General features: G+C 46.7%; 1 protein-coding gene across 15 annotated transcripts in view; it reads left to right on the top strand.

Moving 5' to 3' along the window:
* Window positions 1-630: 630 nt before the first annotated feature.
* LOC135898235 (neprilysin-1-like) overlaps window positions 631-18,395 on the top strand; it is a 521,227-nt gene continuing 503,462 nt past the window's right edge. For all 15 annotated transcript variants that reach the window (XR_011514790.1, XR_011514789.1, XR_010563291.1 and 12 more), the window contains exons 1-2: window positions 631-737; window positions 13,039-13,132. Coding sequence is in view for 10 of the 15 variants with exons in the window: in XM_065427075.1 (XP_065283147.1) it covers window positions 13,077-13,132 (56 nt within the window). In the remaining 5 variants the exon portion in view is untranslated. The remainder of the gene's footprint in view (window positions 738-13,038; window positions 13,133-18,395) is intronic.

Here is an 18,395-nt window from a genome sequence, read left to right on the forward strand (position 1 = left end):
TACAGCTCTTTATATTTTGCGAATAGACTTGCACCTACTATTGACGCAAGTAATGATGTTCGCACCAGTGCTACCTACCATTGCATACACGCATATTTTCGAGCGGAAGGCTCGTCTTTGTAGCGGCGGACATTGCAAGCTTGCTGATCTTAAGAACAGTTTTAATTTCAAAAATGACTTTTTGGTAAGATTTTTGTTCCGCCAAAATGTGTTCGTAAGTACGCTTCGTGAATGCCGCCCGTTTTGCGGCTGCCCCATTATGCCTCACAGAAGAAAGCTCTGGGTTCTACATAAACAGTAATTGGCAAGCATTGTTTGAAACTACCATGTTGTCCAAAGTGTGTGGCCGCACACTAGTAACAACACCTACAAGAAATGCTCTGGACTTTTTGAAGACTAGACTCAAGACTTTGAGGAAACTATTGTGCTAATAATATATACATACCTCCTTCAAGCCCTCATCATCCTTCTTCAATGTTTTTCGTGCCCCTTTTTTAGCTGTGCAGAGTAGCAGGTGAGTGAATACTAGCTCAGGTCGACCAGTTTGCATTTAAAATAGATTATGTCGCTCTATCTCACACAGTGAACAGATATTGAGCGCTACCCATTTCTACTTTTGCCCTAGTACCTGCGGTGACTAAAGAAGGCTGGCAAAGATAAAGAAGGTTGGCATTCCGGTCGGCACGCGGTTTCTTCTAATTGTAGGAGGAAGAAGAAAGCAAGGATTTGGCAGCCATGTGAGTAGCGATCTAAATATTTGCATTATCAGCTTACGTCCCAGAAGTATTTTTAAACAATCCTGCGCGCATACGAATTGGTAACACTCCTACTTTCGTAATTACAGCATGCGACCACTCTCCCTCCCTGCGCACAGAGCAGTGTTAAGACGAACGCGAAAGAGATCTCAAGATCTCAACCTGCTCGGTGTATGACGAGCGTAAACGCTTAATGTTACCAGAATATCGACTTGCCATGTCTACAACGCTATTAATCATTGCCAACTTGTACATTAACGTTAGGTGCAGCATTATTTCCTGCATGTGCTGGATTTATACGAAACTTGTAGAAGCAACGCTAAGATGATATTCGAATATGTAGCTCATGGTATGGTGTTGTTCGAATTAGAGGCAATATTCAAAGAAATTATGCCATGGTAAATTTAACGAAGTCTAAGATTTCTACTCCCCAATAAAATGAAGAATGCACCTTCACTCCCCGTTATCCATGCTTGAATGAGATGTTGCACCGATGAACCTTGTAAAACCGCCTTCACTTGTGTTTGTCTGCGATTTCAGATGTAAAGAACACCTTGTATGTTAAGTTTCATAACTATGGAATCTCAGTTAACACAGTGCTATGTTTGCAGTGTCCTACAATATACGCACCTTAAATTTTACCACCAGATTCAATAACTAAAATAGAACGAATTTGGAACATAGGGTTCTGTGTATACGTATTGTTACGGAACGATAAAGAAAGAGCAAGAAAAAGAGCGCGAGACGCTGGCTTCCGCATGTTGTCGCTGGTCAGCCATCTTAACTATTCTGACTCATCCTATGTATATATATATATATATATATATATATATATATATATATATATATATATATATATATATATATATATATATATATATATATATATATATATATATATATATATATATATATATATATATATATATATTGTTGTCTTAGTAAAGAAAAAAGATAACTCGTGGCGCTTCTGCGTTGACTACCGTCACCTCAACCGGATAACAAAGAAGGATGTTTATCCCTTGCCTCGCATTGATGACGCTCTTGACTGCCTTCACGGATCCCAATACTTTTCATCAATTGACCTCCGCTCCGGCTATTGGCAGATTAGCGTCGATGAGATGGACCGCGAGAAAACCGCCTTTGTCACACCGGACGGTCTGTACCAATTTAAAGTCATGCCCTTTGGATTATGCAATGCGCCAGCTACATTCGAGCGGATGATGGACTCTCTCTTGCGCGGCTTGAAGTGGTCTACATGCCTGTGTTACCTCGACGATGTGATTGTGTTTTCGCCGAACTTTGAGAGCCACCTGCGGCGCCTCACAACCATACTCTCCGTGTTTCGCAGGGCTGGCCTTCAGCTAAACTCCTCCAAGTGCCATTTCGGTCGCCGTGAAATTAACATGCTTGGTCATCTCGTCAACGCCGCCGGAATCCAACCTGATCCACAGAAAGTTCACGCCGTGCGAAATTTTCCTGTACCTTGTTCAACGAACGATGTCCGTAGTTTTCTGGGCTTATGCTCTTATTTTCGGCGATTTGTGAAAAATTTTGCGGACATCGCTCACCCTCTCACTGACCTTCTTAAGAAAGACGCCTCTTTCTCTTGGGGACCGCTACAGGAGAAAGCCTTCTCTACCCTGATTGAGCGGCTTACCACTTCCCCGATTCTCTCCCACTTTGATCCTTCTGCGCCCACTGAAGTACGAACTGACGCGAGTGGTCATGGCATCGGCGCTGTCCTCGCTCAGCGTCAACAGGGCCAAGACCGTGTCATCGCTTACGCTAGCCGCCGCCTTTCCACGCCCGAGCGAAATTACTCCATTACTGAGAGAGAATGTCTCGCGCTCGTATGGGCGGTCGCGAAATTTCGCCCGTACCTTTTCGGTCGGAGCTTCTGCGTTGTCACCGACCATCACGCCCTCTGCTGGCTCTCCTCTTTGAAGGACCCAACTGGACGACTTGCACGTTGGGCATTGCGCCTACAAGAATATACATTTTCTATTATATATAAGTCAGGACGCCTGCATAAAGACGCTGACTGCCTGTCCCGCAATCCCGTGGATCAACCGGACGATACCGATGCAGACTCGGACATCAGTATTCTGTCCCTCTCCGGCTTCCTCCACATTGGCGACGAGCAGCGCAAGGATCCTGTTCTTCGAACACTTATGGACCGCCTAAGCTCCTCGCCCAATGACCCGTCCCTTCGGATGTTCACCTTGCGCGATGGAACTTTATACTGTCGTAGCGTTCGTCCTGACGGCCCGGAGCTCCTCCTAGTCGTCCCCAAGCACCTTCGACTCACCGTGCTCCAGCAACTTCATGACGCTCCTACTGCTGGACATCTGGGCGTCACTCGTACTTACGACCACCTGCGGCGCCGCTTCTTCTGGCCTGGCATTTATCGCTCTGTGCGCCGTTATGTCGCTTCTTGCGACCTGTGTCAGCGCCGGAAGACGCCTGCTATGCCTCCCGCTGGTTTGCTTCAACCCATTGATATACCTACAGAGCCCTTCTTCCGTGTGGGCCTCGACCTCCTTGGTCCGTTTCCAATTCCCATCAAAGGAAACAAATGGATTGCTGTAGCAACCGATTATGCCACTAGATATGCCATCGCACGAGCCCTGCCAACCAGCTGCGCTACAGATGTCGCCGACTTCTTACTAAAAGACGTCATCCTGCACCACGGCGCCCCTCGCCAGTTGCTGACGGATCGCGGCCGCTACTTTCTATCGAAGGTCGTTGATGATCTGCTCCGCTCCTGTTCTACAGAACATCGGATTGCTACCGCGTACCACCCTCAAACGAACGGCCTCACCGAGCGACTCAACCGCACACTCACTGAAATGCTCGCCATGTACGTCTCCAACGATCACCGCGACTGGGACGTCGCTTTACCATACGTCACTTTCGCATACAACTCGTCCCGTCACGACACTGCCGGATTTTCACCATTTTTCCTTTTGTACGGCCGCGACCCCACCTTGCCTTTTGACACGTTGCTACCTTCCGCAGTACAGTCACCCAGCACTGCTTACGCTCGCGAGGCTATTGACTTAGCCGCCCAGGCCCGAGATGTCGCCCGTCATCGCCTCACAGTCTCGCAAGCTTCTCAAAAGCGACGCTACGACCTTCGGCACCGAGACCACCATTTTTCACCTGGTTCCCTTGTCCTTCTCTGGACGCCTTCACGTCGTGTCGGCTTGTCGGAAAAATTACTGTCCCGTTTTTCTGGTCCGTACCAGATCTTACGCCAACTGTCCGACGTGACCTACGAGATCGCCCCACTCGGTCAGCCTTCCGTGCCTCCCAACTTAACCAGTGATGTTGTTCACGTCACCAGGCTCAAGCCCTATGTCCCCCCAATAAGTGAGGCTGTTTAACTTGCACCGGGACGGAGCTCCCCCACCGGGAGGGTGATGTTACGGTGAAGTGAAGGAAGACGTTGAGTTGGACTAGAGAAAAGACGAAGTCTGGCGGTTGCCTGAACGCCATATCCATCATTTGTAAATATAAGTTATTTTACACTCGTGGGCCTGCTTTCTTCCCGCAACAATATATATATATATATATATATATATATATATATATATATATATATATATATATATATATATATATATATATGTATATATAGCTTTCTGGACTCGCAACATCCCTGTAACACATTGGTGAGAGGTGTTGCGTACCACGGCTGGAAACGGAGCGCCGCAGTGGACGTCGCATCACCGTCCGCACAATGAATGACGGTGAGTGCTCGGGAACAAAGTCGTTGCCACACCTCCTGCGGGACCGATGGCGCCGACGTTGAAGAGTGGGTGGCCATGTACGAACGCGTGAGTGGAATCAACAGACGGGACCCTACACTTATGCTAGCTAACCTGTTGTTCTACCTAAGAGGCACGCCAAAGGTGTGGTACGAAAACAACGAAGAGGAGCTGACCAGCTGGGACCCATGCAAAAAGAAATCGACTGAGTTGTTCTGCAAACCAGCCGGCCGTAAAATTGCCGCAAAGAAGGAACTGGCTTCCCGTGGCCAATCCCCCATGAAGCCATATGTCTTGTACATCCAGGACGTGCTGGCACTGTGTCGTAAAGACGATCACGACATGACAGAAGCTGAGAAGGCCGGGCACTTACTTAAGGGCACTACTGACGACTCGTTTATTCTGCGCATGTGGAAAAGCTGCTCTACAGCTGATGCAGTCATCAAAGAGTGCCGACTATTCAAGCAGGCCACAAGCCGACGCGTGTTGCAACCATTCGCCAGACTTCTCAATACTGCCGCAACGTGGACGTGTAAAGATCACCCCGCACAGCAGCATGCATCGCCATCAGAGGCCGTGGTGCTAATCGTTAGACGTGAACAGGATGCCATGGCGCCCACAGCTTTCTGTTCGCTTATCCCTGATGCTACTACACGTTCAGATCCCCTCGTACAAGCCATCAATCGCCAGGAACTAGAAAAAAAAAACATTTCGCCATTTCAGAAGACGTCTTGCGTTTTCTTTATGGAATTGCACGTGACACAGATTCGGTGGAGGCTTGTAAAGATCGTTCGCAATCATTTTTAGTAACTAATAAAACGATTCCCCGCCAACGCCGCGCGTGGTACAGCAGTAGATGTGAAAAATAATAAAAAAAAAATTACCGACGATTACGTTACTTCCTAATGCGAAATTTGAGCGCAGCAAATAAGCTGTTTCACCTTTTCGATAGATTGAGGCAAAGAAATCGAGCAACACATGTATGCGCTATCACAGAATTTTTTTTTTATTTTTCACACGTATTCCTTTAACAAAGACTCCACTAACAGTTCTTGACAGTCATGAAGGAAGCTTTGTGGTCGGAGAAATAGGCTGATATATGTTCGACTTGGTACACCAATGCTTGATTCTCAAAGACGAGATCTATACAAGTGCCTCGCGAGGTTGTCACAGCCGTGGGACGCGTTACGAGCGAGAGGAACGGGATGTTCTCCCGCATTCTCCCACAACCCGAGACTCGCAGGAAGAGGGGGGAGGGGGGCGGCGTGTACACCCAGCGGCAAACGATGGGGGCAGAAGCGCGCGCAGCAAGCGGACAACACGATAAAGGGAGGAGGGAAGAGATAGCAGCGACTGACTGATGCCGCTGACGCCGATAGTGACTCAACCCCTATCCGCCACACAAGAACAGGGGGGGGAGACCCTTTCGTCCTCTTTCTGCATGGCGGCGACGGTGTTCTATGCAGTCACGTTATCTTGAATCTCTAGCGGCGTCAGCGGCATCCAGCGGTATCAGTCGGTCGCTGCTAGCGCTGGGGGGATGAAAGGGGGGCGGAGCTGGTTACGAGGCCGACGACAACGCCGACGCGAAACCCAGGAACGGACGCCAAAGAGCTGCGCTCTAAAATTGGTTTACATTCTGTCTGTGGTGTCGCGAATCCCAGAGCTAACTAACGCCCTTCTACTATTTTCGCTCCAACCCACGCTTCTCTCCGCGTTATCGCAACCCGACTGAGTGGAGAACTGCGGACGACAAGCCGATCTGTTTCACCTGTCGCCGCCTTTGTCATGTTGCCCGATATTGTCGCAACTCGTGGCCCTCAACACCTCACACACCGACCAACCTGAGCCGTTTTGATGGAAATAACCGCAACGTTTTGCCCACCGCCGAGTCTAACAGCGCCGATAACTCTGCTAGGAACAAATGGTACAGGCGCTCACCATCGCCGCGCGGGACAACAGTCTCGTTCACCGAAAACCCGTCGCCCTTATTTCTGTTTGCCGCAGCCACGTCACCTTTCGTCCCCTGTTGCTTTCGGCCACATCCTTTCGGAAAACTAAGGAAATGCAGCCTTCGGAGTTTGTGCTGCATCGCCTGCTACTGTCGCCCACAAAAATAAGTGTAATTAACGTTAAAATAGACGGCATACTTGTCGAAGCACTCGCTATGAGTGTTAGCCTATGCAGACGTTTAAAGAAGGTCCTCACCTGAGCAGCTGCTCGAGTGCTTCGTGTGGCTTACAGTGGCGTGCTGGTTGTTCTTGGAATGTGTACTGCACGTTTAGGTACAGCCGACCACCCTACTTCTCTTCTATTTGCTGCTATCGGCAACAGCCATCACGATGTTATCTTTAGATTAGGCGGTTTATCCAATCACTCTGCTCATCAACTGCGCACCCGGCGTTCCTCAGTTAGGACAGCTTCGACTCGCCGATGCTCCGACAACCGCCCCGCCACACTTGTGCTCACTTCACGATGTGCGTCTATCATCCGAGGCAGTTACTTACGTCACTTTAACCACCCAGCCACAGGTTTGTGCTGGTGAATATGTGCTTCATCCCATCTTTGACGTGCTTTTGAAGTTGTACGTTGCTGTTCCGCCTACCCTGGTGACGTTTAACAAAGAAGACGTTGTTCTATCACTTCTGAATTTCAGCATCTGCCCTGAAGCGCATCCGGCCGGCATGTTCTTGGCCAGCGTTTCTAGTAGTTCCGAATGTCACATTGAGAGTCGGAATGCGGAGAGTGGTTTATTACCGCCTATTGCAGATCACAGCTCTGATTGCTCAATGGTAGACTTCAAGAAAATGATTGTACCTAACCTCACCTCTGCACAGGCCGTGGACATTCGCCTCCTGCTCGAATCGTACAGTGACATCTTTGATTTCGGCAACAGGCCTTTAGGCGAAACATCTATTGTTCACCACCGTATAAATACTGGCGACACGAATCAAATTAGTCCGCGTCTCTATCGTGTATCGCATGTTGAGCTAGAGTCATCCAATCAGAAGTGAACAAAATGCTTCGCCAAGGAGTCATCGAACCATCAGCCAGCCCTTGGGCTTCACCTGTCGTCTACCTTACCTTAGGCGAGTCGGGTAAGATACCTTACCCGACTCGCTGCCATTCTCGCGGTCTTACAAAAAGCCGGCCTCTAACCGAACCCAAAGGAATGTCGATTCGGGTGCCATAGGATTACCGTGTTGGGACACCTTGTTGACGCATCCGGTGTACAACGAGATCCGGCAGGACTTCGCACCGTTCGCAGTTTCCCTCAGCCCCATTGTGCTTCAGACGTACGCTGCTTCAATGGCCTGTATTCGTACTTTCGTGGTTTCGTCACAAACTTCGCCGACGATCTTCCAAAGAAGAACATGCCATTCTCATGGGGCCCGGGCCAGGCTCACGCGTTCGTCGCTCTCATCGGGTTTCTGACCACCACACCCATACTTGCCCACATTGATCCAACTACATCGACTGAAGTCCACGCTGACGCAAGAAGCCACGGCATCAGCGTTTTTCTCGCCCAATAACAGAATGGTACAGAGTGCGTGATGGCTTACGCGAGCCACCTGCTGTTGCTTCCAGAGACAAATTCCTCTATGAGAGAGCGGGTGTGTTTGGCTTTAGTTTGGGCGATCGCCTATTTCCGGGCATATTTGTACGGCCGCACGTTTTCGGTCGTTACAGACCACCATGCACTCTGATGGCTGTTTTCCTTCCGGGACCCTACAGGACGGCTTTGTCACTGGGCTTTGCGCCTCTAGGAATGTTCACTTATTATCAAGTACAAGTCTGGACGCCTACACAAGGACGCGGAATGCCTCTCTCGTCACCCGTGGATCCTCCTGATGCTGCTGCGCATGATCCGATGACCTGCTTGACGGCTTTTACTAGGCTGTTTTAGCAGAGCGTTTTTCACGGTCCGCTCCGCTCAGCGGGCTAGCGGAAGCGCAAGTGCGCATGCGCGACCCGTTCAGCAGTCAGCGGGCGAGCGGACGGGAGCCCCCTCTCCGCTAGAAAGCCTTCTCAGCGGAGCGCGGCGAGCGCGTCAAGCGGGTCTAGCGAAGCAAAATGGCTGCCCCCAGTGCTGATGGCCCGTCCACGAGGTCGTTTGAATCGGGATTTGTAAAGCGCAAACCTAGAGTACACTTTAGGAGACACGAAGTTCTTCTATTCGGGAGGTTGTGGCCATGAACCCGTTTCAGTACCATGCCATGTGTGCACGTTTGTTTATGCGGACCACGTTTTAGGTGTACTGAAAGAGCAAAAAACCTTGTCTTGGCTACAACACAGCGTAACGGCTCTGTTAATGTAAGGATTATATACATATATAAGAAATGAAAATGCAATGTATTGCGTGAAATGCCTTCAGACACTTGAGCAATTCCAAATATATTATTTTATTGCGGCAATTCTTACAACTTGAATATTATGTTCATAGCGGTTTTACCTTCTGCGGCAAGGTGGCGCGTCAGGCAAGCACATGCCTTTCGGACGCAGCCGGGCGCTCCGCTAAAACTGATTCTTCGTCCGCCGCTCCGCTAACTGTGAGCGGGTACGTGAGAGCGGACCGGACCGTCAAAAACGTTCTGCTAAAACACTCTACTGACATGACCGACGTGTGCGTTGAACAACGACGTGACGAATCCTTACAGTCCCTCATCGCCGGATGCAATCTAGCAGCACCGACGGCCCATGCCACAAGTTCGTGCTGCACAACGGCATCCTCTACCACCACAATATCAACCGTGACTGCTCTAAGTTGCTCCTTGTCCTTCCTCGTCATCTACGATCCGTCGTTCTCGAACAACTTCACGATGCACCGACGGCGGGACGCCTTGGAGTTTTGCGTACATGCGACCACGTGCGACGCCGATTCTTCTGGCCGGGTCTCTACCACTCCGTGCGTCGTTATGTCGCAACTTCTGAATTGTGCGAGCACCGGAAGAAACCTTCCTTGCCACCTGTCAGACGACTCCATCCAATTGAAGTTCCCTTTGAACCTTTCTTTCGTGTAGGCCTTGACCTGCTTATCCCTTTTCCGACGACGACTAGAAGGAACAAATGAATCGCCGTCGCTGTAGATTACGGGATACACTACGCAATAACAAAAGCATTGCCGACCAGTTGCGCAACGGACGTCACCAATTTTCCCCTCCATGTCGTCATTCTCCACCACGGTGCACCTCGACAGTTACTTACAGACCGCGGCCGCACGCTCTTGTCTCGAGTTGTCGACGACCTCCTCCGCTCTTGTGCCACTGAGCAAAAGGTTTCCATGGCCTACCACCCAAAAACGAACGGTCTTACGGAACGACTCAAGCGAACACTCACAGAGGTGCTGTCGATGTACGTATCCAACGGCCACCGCGACTGGGCCGCCACGCTCGCCTACGTGGCATTCACGTAGGCCAGCGTGCCGACATCACACCGCAGTATATTCACCCTTATATGTTTTGTGTGGTCGCGACTCCACATTGCCGTTTGACATCATCATCCCTTCGGTGCCACGTGTTGCAACTGAGTACGCTCGGGAATCATCGATCGCGCACACATGTCAAGTCGCCCGATCTCGTTTATTAGCCTCGTAGCATATACAAAAAGAGCGTTATGACCACTGCCATCGCGATGTCAAGTTCACCCCAGGTCCTTGGGTGCTCATTTTCTCACCATGTCGTCGGGTCGGCCTCTCCCAGAAGCTTGTCTCTCGCTACAAAGGGCCTTATGAAGTCCTACGTCAAGTTAAGGACGTGAATTACGAGATATCACCGTTAGAGTTTGATTCATACTCAAGTCCGACGCCTGTTGACATCTTGCACGTTTCGCGGCTGAATCCACACTTCGCTCGCAATTCTTCCCCTACCATGCACAGAGACGACGCTTCAGCACACGGCGGTGCTTTTACGGAAGGATAAAAGAAAAGGAAGGAAGAAAAAAATCGCGACACGCTGACTGCTGTGTGTTATTGCTGGGCAGCCATATTTAACTACACTGACTCTGCTCGAGCATATATTGTAAACCCAGTCTGTCTATACTTCCAACATTCGCGTAACAATATTTCAATAAACCCACCAATGGTCTCAGCTGCATGACACCGTTGTGATTCTAATATACGTACATACATACTCACTTTTCTTTTTGATTGTAGAGGTATGGAAACACTTAACATTTTTAGTAAAGCCATTTCGAGAACTCCAAAACTAGCCACTTCGTATTGTACCGTACTGCAGATTTCTCTGCGTGTTTTACCCATTATACCAAGGACTTAGTACACTCGTATTGAGTCAGTTACTTCTGATCAAATTGTCTATGATTATGCTGAAAGTCTGCCACGAAATGTAATTCAGTAATGAATATATAACATATTTCATCAACAACAGTAGTACAAGATTCTAGGTTAATCAATGCCGCCTCTTTTGAAAGTAAGCTAGAAATACTACAAAACTTATCCTCCGTATTTTCCGGTATATCCTTTTTGAACACGCTGCACACAGAAATGAAATTACTTCACTCTCATTGCACATTTCACTTTTGCCTACAGCATTACTCAGTCATACTATTGATTGACCGCCAATCGTAGCGACCAGATTTGCGTCACATATTTGCTTTTCATCTGTTTAGCGCGCTGAAACCAGTAAATATTGTGAAACTGTGTACTATTTTCAGGAGATTCAGCTGTTGTCTAACTTGTGTAAATTTTATTTGATATGCTGCTTGTCTATCGGTATATAAAATTATCTGCTCGCCAACGACTTCAGCATTTACTACGCCACGCATCATCTAGAACAGGACCTTCTTTTGTCGGCACAGTTGCCGTTGAAAAATTACACAGCGCTTACAACCCTGTACTTGCTTAGTGTTGTTTTAGAAATAATATAACTGCCTAATGAGAGCGGCATTTCTGACCCGCCTTGATTGCTTAGTGGCTTTAGTGTGGCGCTGCTAAGCACGAGGTGGTGGGATCAAATCCCGGCCATGGCGGCCGCATTTCGATGGGGGACGAAACGCAAAAACTCCCCTGTACTTAGATTTAGGTGCACGTTAAAGAACCCCAGGTGGTCCAAACTAAAATCCCCACTACAGCATGCAGCATAATCAGATCGTGGTTCTCGCACGTAAAACCGCCTAATTTAACTGCATGATTCGCCTCCTGCCGCAGCAGTTAGTCTCATCGTCGCTGGCGACATCGAGAACACCTGGCAGTCCGTCAAGTGCACCTCGCTGTCCTTATGGAGAGAAGAATGATTTCACAGCACAAACATTTCTCTAGGGCTTCGAAAAGCCGTGTGCACAGCATATATTCACCAAGGTTAAGAATATGACCACTTCAGCTTGATTGGCAGTACCGGGTTTTGCATATCAATATCGACTATGACGTGATGAAATGTGACTACCATTCTTAAATAATGTTTCAGAAATTGTTCATGCTAGACGTTTCCTTATTCATTACACGCACATATATCGTATAGTTATTTAGTACTGCCTCTGCACATATAATCGCAGCCCACAACATTGACTGCCAGTAGCCTGAGTCTTTAATAACAGAGGCTAGCGATAAGGCAAAGAATGATGTCGATCAGGTAATTGCTTACAACTTGTTTCCAGCAACCTGTGATAACTATTCAGCACCACGCGAAAATAAAATTATGACAGAGATCGAACACAGCAACGAACATTGGTATGATCGGAAAGCTGCGCTTGCAAGGGCTTAACTGCGCGTTGTCCAGCACGCCGGTTGGCCTCACCTTGCGCGGTGTTGTATCTATATTTACGCGACGATTTTGTATTCGGTAGAGAAAATAGTCCCTTAAGTTTTTAGAAGAAATGTGTGCAGGAAATGAATGAAATCCAGAAATACTACGTCGCTACAGTTAGGTTCAAAATTATGCTCGAATTTTCAGTGCGTCATTGTCTTCATGTTGTAACACTAAGTGATACTTTTGCTTTGAGCATTAGGTCCACTAATCCAATAAATTTGCTAACTAAATATTACGGGTGTGATGTGCGACAGGAGATGTAATATTTAATTCCGCAAATACGTTCAAAATGTTTTTTTCTATTTGAATTATATTCCCGAAAAGAGTCGTTGAGCGCCTCGTTCCGCTTTGTGTTCACTAGCAGCTCTCGTTGTTTAAGTCCATATTTTGCACTCTTGTTGAAATGAACGTTCTACAAATAAGCGCTGTGGCTACTGTTTTCTCAGATGCATTTGAAACTTCAGTGCTCACAAACATGAAATGTTTAGTATTGTTACTTCTTCACAGAAAGAGTTCTCAAGTCCCAGTAGTAATCAGCGCACGATACTCCAGTATACAAAAAGATAAATACTTGATTTTCTTTACACGGAAAATGAAAAACAGCGCAGTGCCATTTTTACATTGCCTTTATGTGCTATTGTTATAACTTTATCAGATAGACATGTGTGGACATGTTACATTTGCTAGATAGTTGCAGAATGTTGATCTACACTTGAGTTGGAATGACTTTAGGCACATCATATTTCTCAGCTTCCTCTTCCGCCGCCACACCCCACTAGTGGAAGACCATGAAGAAGGGACAGCCAGTAAAGAAGCCGGAAGAGAAATCAAAAGAAGAGACACCGTAAGTAAACACACCGAATATTGTCCATGTTGCGGATATTCCAGTGCAAATGCAGTGATAAAACATGAGAAAATTGATGATGAGGTACTAAAATATATACTGGATCTTGTGAGTGAAAGCTCGTTCAATGTATACCTGTAACATTTACCAGGGCTTCTTAAACAAAAAAGTTGCAGTTTGGCCGGAAATGAGGAGCATCGATTGCGATCGTAAAGTAGTAGGCACCTATGCGAATTAAATATAGTAGTTTTATCGGTTGTATAAACTGATAAACTTTCGCTTAGTAACTCAATTAAGAGGCAAAGTGTCACGTGCGCACAGGAAAACGTGAACACATTCCACCTGATTACCGCGGCCACTCGCTGTCAAAATGCTGGAGTGATGAAGCGCGGCATCAGCAGTGACCGAAGTGACCTTCGTGCTGCCTTTCGCTTCAACGCAAACCGAACGGCGAGAACAGAACGCGCACAAAGTTATGAGCCGTCGACGCATTTAGAGTCGGTGCCCAACTCGAGTCCCTTTCAATATTAGCCCCGAGAACGACCTACAGGTGCGCTGCGAGTGCCGCTCGCATGACGTCATGAAACAGACTCGAGCCTGTCGTCTGCTGCAATTCGGGCTGTGTCCGGGCGGCGACTTTACAATCCCCCCTTGGATGGATGAATGGATGGATGGATGTTATGAGCGGCCCCCTTTAGAGCGGGGTGGCGGGTTGCGCCACCAAGCTCTTTCTATTATACTGCCTCAAGTCCTAACTATGTTAAAAAGAAAAGAAAGAAAAAAACTATGAACACCCACAAACACATTTCCTCACCCCCTATTGTGAACGTTGGTTCTGTACGCCTCCGCTGTTGTCGTTACCCTATATCCGCTAATCTTCCATTCACCTCTTACTCATCTATATTGCGGACATGTTTAATTCTCCCCTGCACTCGCTGAACCCAAGAGCTTCAAGGAGACCAGTGGTGCCTAAATAGATCACTGGGCAGATGTCTTCACGTTCTAATAAAACATGCTCCATCGTTTCTCCAGCTTTACCGCCGCAAGCACAAGCTTCCTCTTCCTTCTTATATATCGCTTTATAGGTGCGCGTTCTAAGGCGTCCGGATCTTGCTTCAAAATTAGTTTCCCTCCTTGTTGTTCCGTTCCTGATTTCGTTTTTTCCTCTTAAGTAGTTACTCATGGCAGGTTTCATTTCCATTGCCGCCACCGATGAGATTGTTTCAGCCTCTCTCACTTTTCGCCTGACGTTCTTTCTTGCTGTGTTGCCCACCCTACAGGCCGCATACTTGCTGGTAAGCTTGCTAGTTCTTTTCCTCCACTGGGAATCAATGTTTTTCCTGTACAGATACGCCAACACTCTCCCAGCCCATTTACCTTCTTTCATATATACTCAATATTACAGCGAGCTTCCCTCACTTGAAAACTGGTCCAGCCTATATCACCCTACACAGCATCACTTGTAGCCTTCTCGTGAGCGCCAAACGCGAGGCGTCCCACAGACCTTTGGTTCCCATCGATACCTGATTGTACCCCTGATTTAATGATAACAACCGCATTTCCAAAAGAATTTCCTCCAACCAGTACACCTTTCCACATACCCAGGAGCACCTCGTATCCATTGTATCCCCATAGCGTTCTGCGCTTCATTGTGGCAGCATTTCACTGCCTCCTCACTGCTATTGTTTTTTCCTGTGTTTTCATATATATATATATATATATATATATATATATATATATATATATATATATATATATATATGTGTGTGTGTGTGTGTGTGTGTGTGTGTGTGTGTATTAGTGTATTGCCTTCGTTATTCCATATACCAAGATATTTATATCTTGTCACCCGGGCTATTTCCTGGCCCTGTATTTCCACTGTCTGGTAACTGTTTTCATAGCATACAATAAAACCTGATTTTCTACCGCTAAATTTCAAACCTAAATTGTGGCCTTACTGTCCACAGACGTGGCAAATCATTTGCTTGTTAGCTAGCAACACTATGTCGTCCGCAGAAAATAATCCTCGAATCTGCTGCTCTACCACTGCACCTGCCGGTTTATATGAGAGATTAAACGCGATATTACTTCATTCTAGCGCTTCTCCAACTTCACCATGTACGTCATAAACAGCACTGGGGATAGAGGACACCCCTGCCTCAGTCCCTTTGGATAATAACTTTCTCCTCACTCCTTACCCCTTCCCCTTCAACACAAAAGGGTATTTTCTAGCTAACGTTCTCTCAAAAGCTGTAGACAATCGTCACCTAACCCTTCCCCTTTCAGAATATTCCACAAGATCCCCAATCTTCCCAATTCTCTTATCCCCAATTCTTCCCAATCCAGGTCCCGGAATACCTCCTGTAAACACGCTGTGAATAGCATTGGGGAGATCGTATCTCCCTGCCTGACGTCTTTCTTTATTGGATTTTTGTTGCTTTCTTTATGGAGGACTACGGTGGCTGTGGAGCCGCTATAGATATCTTTCAGTATTTATACGTACTGCTCATCTACACCCGGATTTCGTAATACCTCCGTGACTGCTGAGGTTTCGACTCAATCGAACGCTTTCTCATCATCAATGAAAGCTATATATAAGGTTTAGTTATATTGCGCATATTTCTCTATCATCTGATTGATAGTGTGAATATGATCTATTGTTGAGTAGCCTTTACGGAATCCTGCCTGGTCCTTCGGTTGACAGAAGTGTAAGGCGTTTCTGATTCTATTTCCGATTACCTTAGTAAATACTTTGTAGGCAACGGACAGTCAGCTGATCAGTCTATAATTTTTCAAGTCTTTGGCGTCCCCCTTTTTATGGATTAAGATTATGTTGGCAGTCTTCCAAGATTCCGGTACGCTCGAAGCCATGATGCATTGCGCATACAAGGTGGCCAGTTCTTCTAGAACAGTCTGCCCACCATCCTTTAACAAATCTGCTGTTGCCTGATACTTCCCCGCTGCCTTCCCCCTTTGCATAGCTCCCAAAGCTTTCTTTACTTCTTCCGGCGTTCCTTGTGGGATGTCCAATTCCTCTAGACTATTCTCTCTTCCATTATCATCATTGGTGCCACTTGTACTGTATAAATCGCTATAGAACTCCTCAGCCACTTGAACTATCTCATCCGTATTAGTAAAGCTATTGGCGGCTTTGCATCTTAACGCATACACCTGATTCATGCCTATTCCTAGTTTATTCTTCACTGGTTTTAAGCTTCCTCCATTCCTGAGAGCAGGTTCAATTTTTTCCATATAATACTTCCTTATGTCAGCTGCCTTACGCTTGTTGATTACCTTGGAAAGTTCTGCCAGTTTTTTACTAGCTGTAGGGTTAGAGGCTTTCGTACATTGGCGCTTTTTAATCAGATCTTTCGTATCCTGTGAAAGCTTACCGGTATCTTGTCTAACAAAGCTACCACCCATTTCTATTGCACACTCCTCAATGATACCCATAAGATTGTCGTTCACTGCTTCCACATTAAGGTCCCCTTCCTGAGTTAAAGCCAAATACCTATTCTGTAGCTTGATCTGGAATTCCTCTATTTTGCCTCTTGCCGCTACCTCATTGACCAGTCTCTTATGTACCAGTTTCTTCTGTTCCCTCCTCAAGTCAAGGCTAATTCCACTTCTTACAATCGTATGGTCCCTACAGCGCACCTTGCCGAGCACGTCTACATTTTGTATGATGCCAGGGTTAGCGCAGAGTATAAAGTCTATTTCATTTCTTGTCTACGCTGTCATTGGCTCCTGTTATGTCTAAAATGCTACATATAACTGTCTGCTTTCTACTTTTGATATTTCAATACACTGGCTAAGAACAAGTAAGCTATCATCCAAACGTCTGTCTATCCTGAAGCCGTTCTGAAGTTCTCCGAAAATGCCGTTTTTAGCTGCCCATGCCTGCAGATTCTTTATTGCCTGTATTGCTAGCCTGTATACTACCGATTGAATGGTCAATGGTCCATACGAATGAATTCTATCTTTAGCCCCTTACGTTTGTAAATTAAATTCATTCTACTTTTTCGATAACTCTCTAGTATTCGTCTACCTTTGAACGTTTTTTCCACTGCTTTCACCAGAGCTTCCTTACTTTTTGGTCCTAGTTCCTTATACAGCCTAACGGGAACTTCGTCTAGCCCTGTGGCTGTGCGCTCAGGAATTTGCTATTAGGCCTTCTTTAAGTTGGAATTTCAAAACAGCGGCTCTTTTTTCCACCTGGGTCTCTTTCATGCTCTTTTTTTCTTTAACTACAACCTCGTCATTGCCTTGGAAGGATTCGGCTGTTATTTTTCAAATGTAATATAGTGCTGCATCCCCTTCCAGTTTGTTTTCATCTTCGTCTAGCATATGTTGTTTATTGTTGTTGACTTCCTGCCTAATAATATGATGTGGATCCAAAATATTCTGGGTGCGGAGTTCTTTTTCTCTTGTATTTTTGACAACCAACGTTCTTTTCACCTTTTATCTTCGCTTGCACTAGCATTTGATCCATAGACTTTTTCTCCCGGTATATTTCCGATTTACTGGCTATTTCATCCTGCGGCAACTGCGCCATCTTTGCCTGCCTGTGTTATGAGGATGCTTTCTGTCATTCGGCGATCGGTTCTCGTATCTCCCTCTTTCACCAGCTTTTCGGTTTCGTTTTCCCTTTCCAACGAACATGTTGTTTCTCTTTCCGTATTTCTGTTGTTATTGCATTTAGAAGCTCACTATATTCCTACGCTTGGTGGTGTGCTAAGTTCTTGCTCGACTCTAGTGATTATAGTTCTTGTTTGTACAGCGTTTCAATTTGAACTGACCATTTTGCACTCTTTGCTCTCTTTCCCAACTATATATTCCGGGTATCACCTGTCAGAATATTATCGGATTCAGCTTACGTTCCCCTCCTTTCCCTGTCTGTGTACAGTGATGTGCGTTTCTTTCCCACCAAGTTACCTTTCGTGGGAAAGGGGCAACTGACCTGCGCATTGGCGGGACCTGATGTCATCGGTATCCTGACCCCGGATATGGGGGAAGTGGCTGGACAATGATCACGCAAGGCATGAAAGCAGCAATGGATGGTGGGTGTGATCGGCGACAACTTCATAATCAACTTTTCTGTGGTACTTTGCATTTTCTTTGCATTTTCTTTTACATATGTAAATGTAAACTTATTTTTCAAACGTCCTGAATATCGGGCCCAGCCTCACGTTCACTTACCCCTCCACGAGGAAAGAGGATCCCACGTCTCCGAATCACCAGTCGCAAGAACGCAGTTTCCCAC

Source organism: Dermacentor albipictus, chromosome 5 (genome assembly GCF_038994185.2).
Source record: "Dermacentor albipictus isolate Rhodes 1998 colony chromosome 5, USDA_Dalb.pri_finalv2, whole genome shotgun sequence".
NCBI lineage: Eukaryota > Metazoa > Arthropoda > Arachnida > Ixodida > Ixodidae > Dermacentor > Dermacentor albipictus.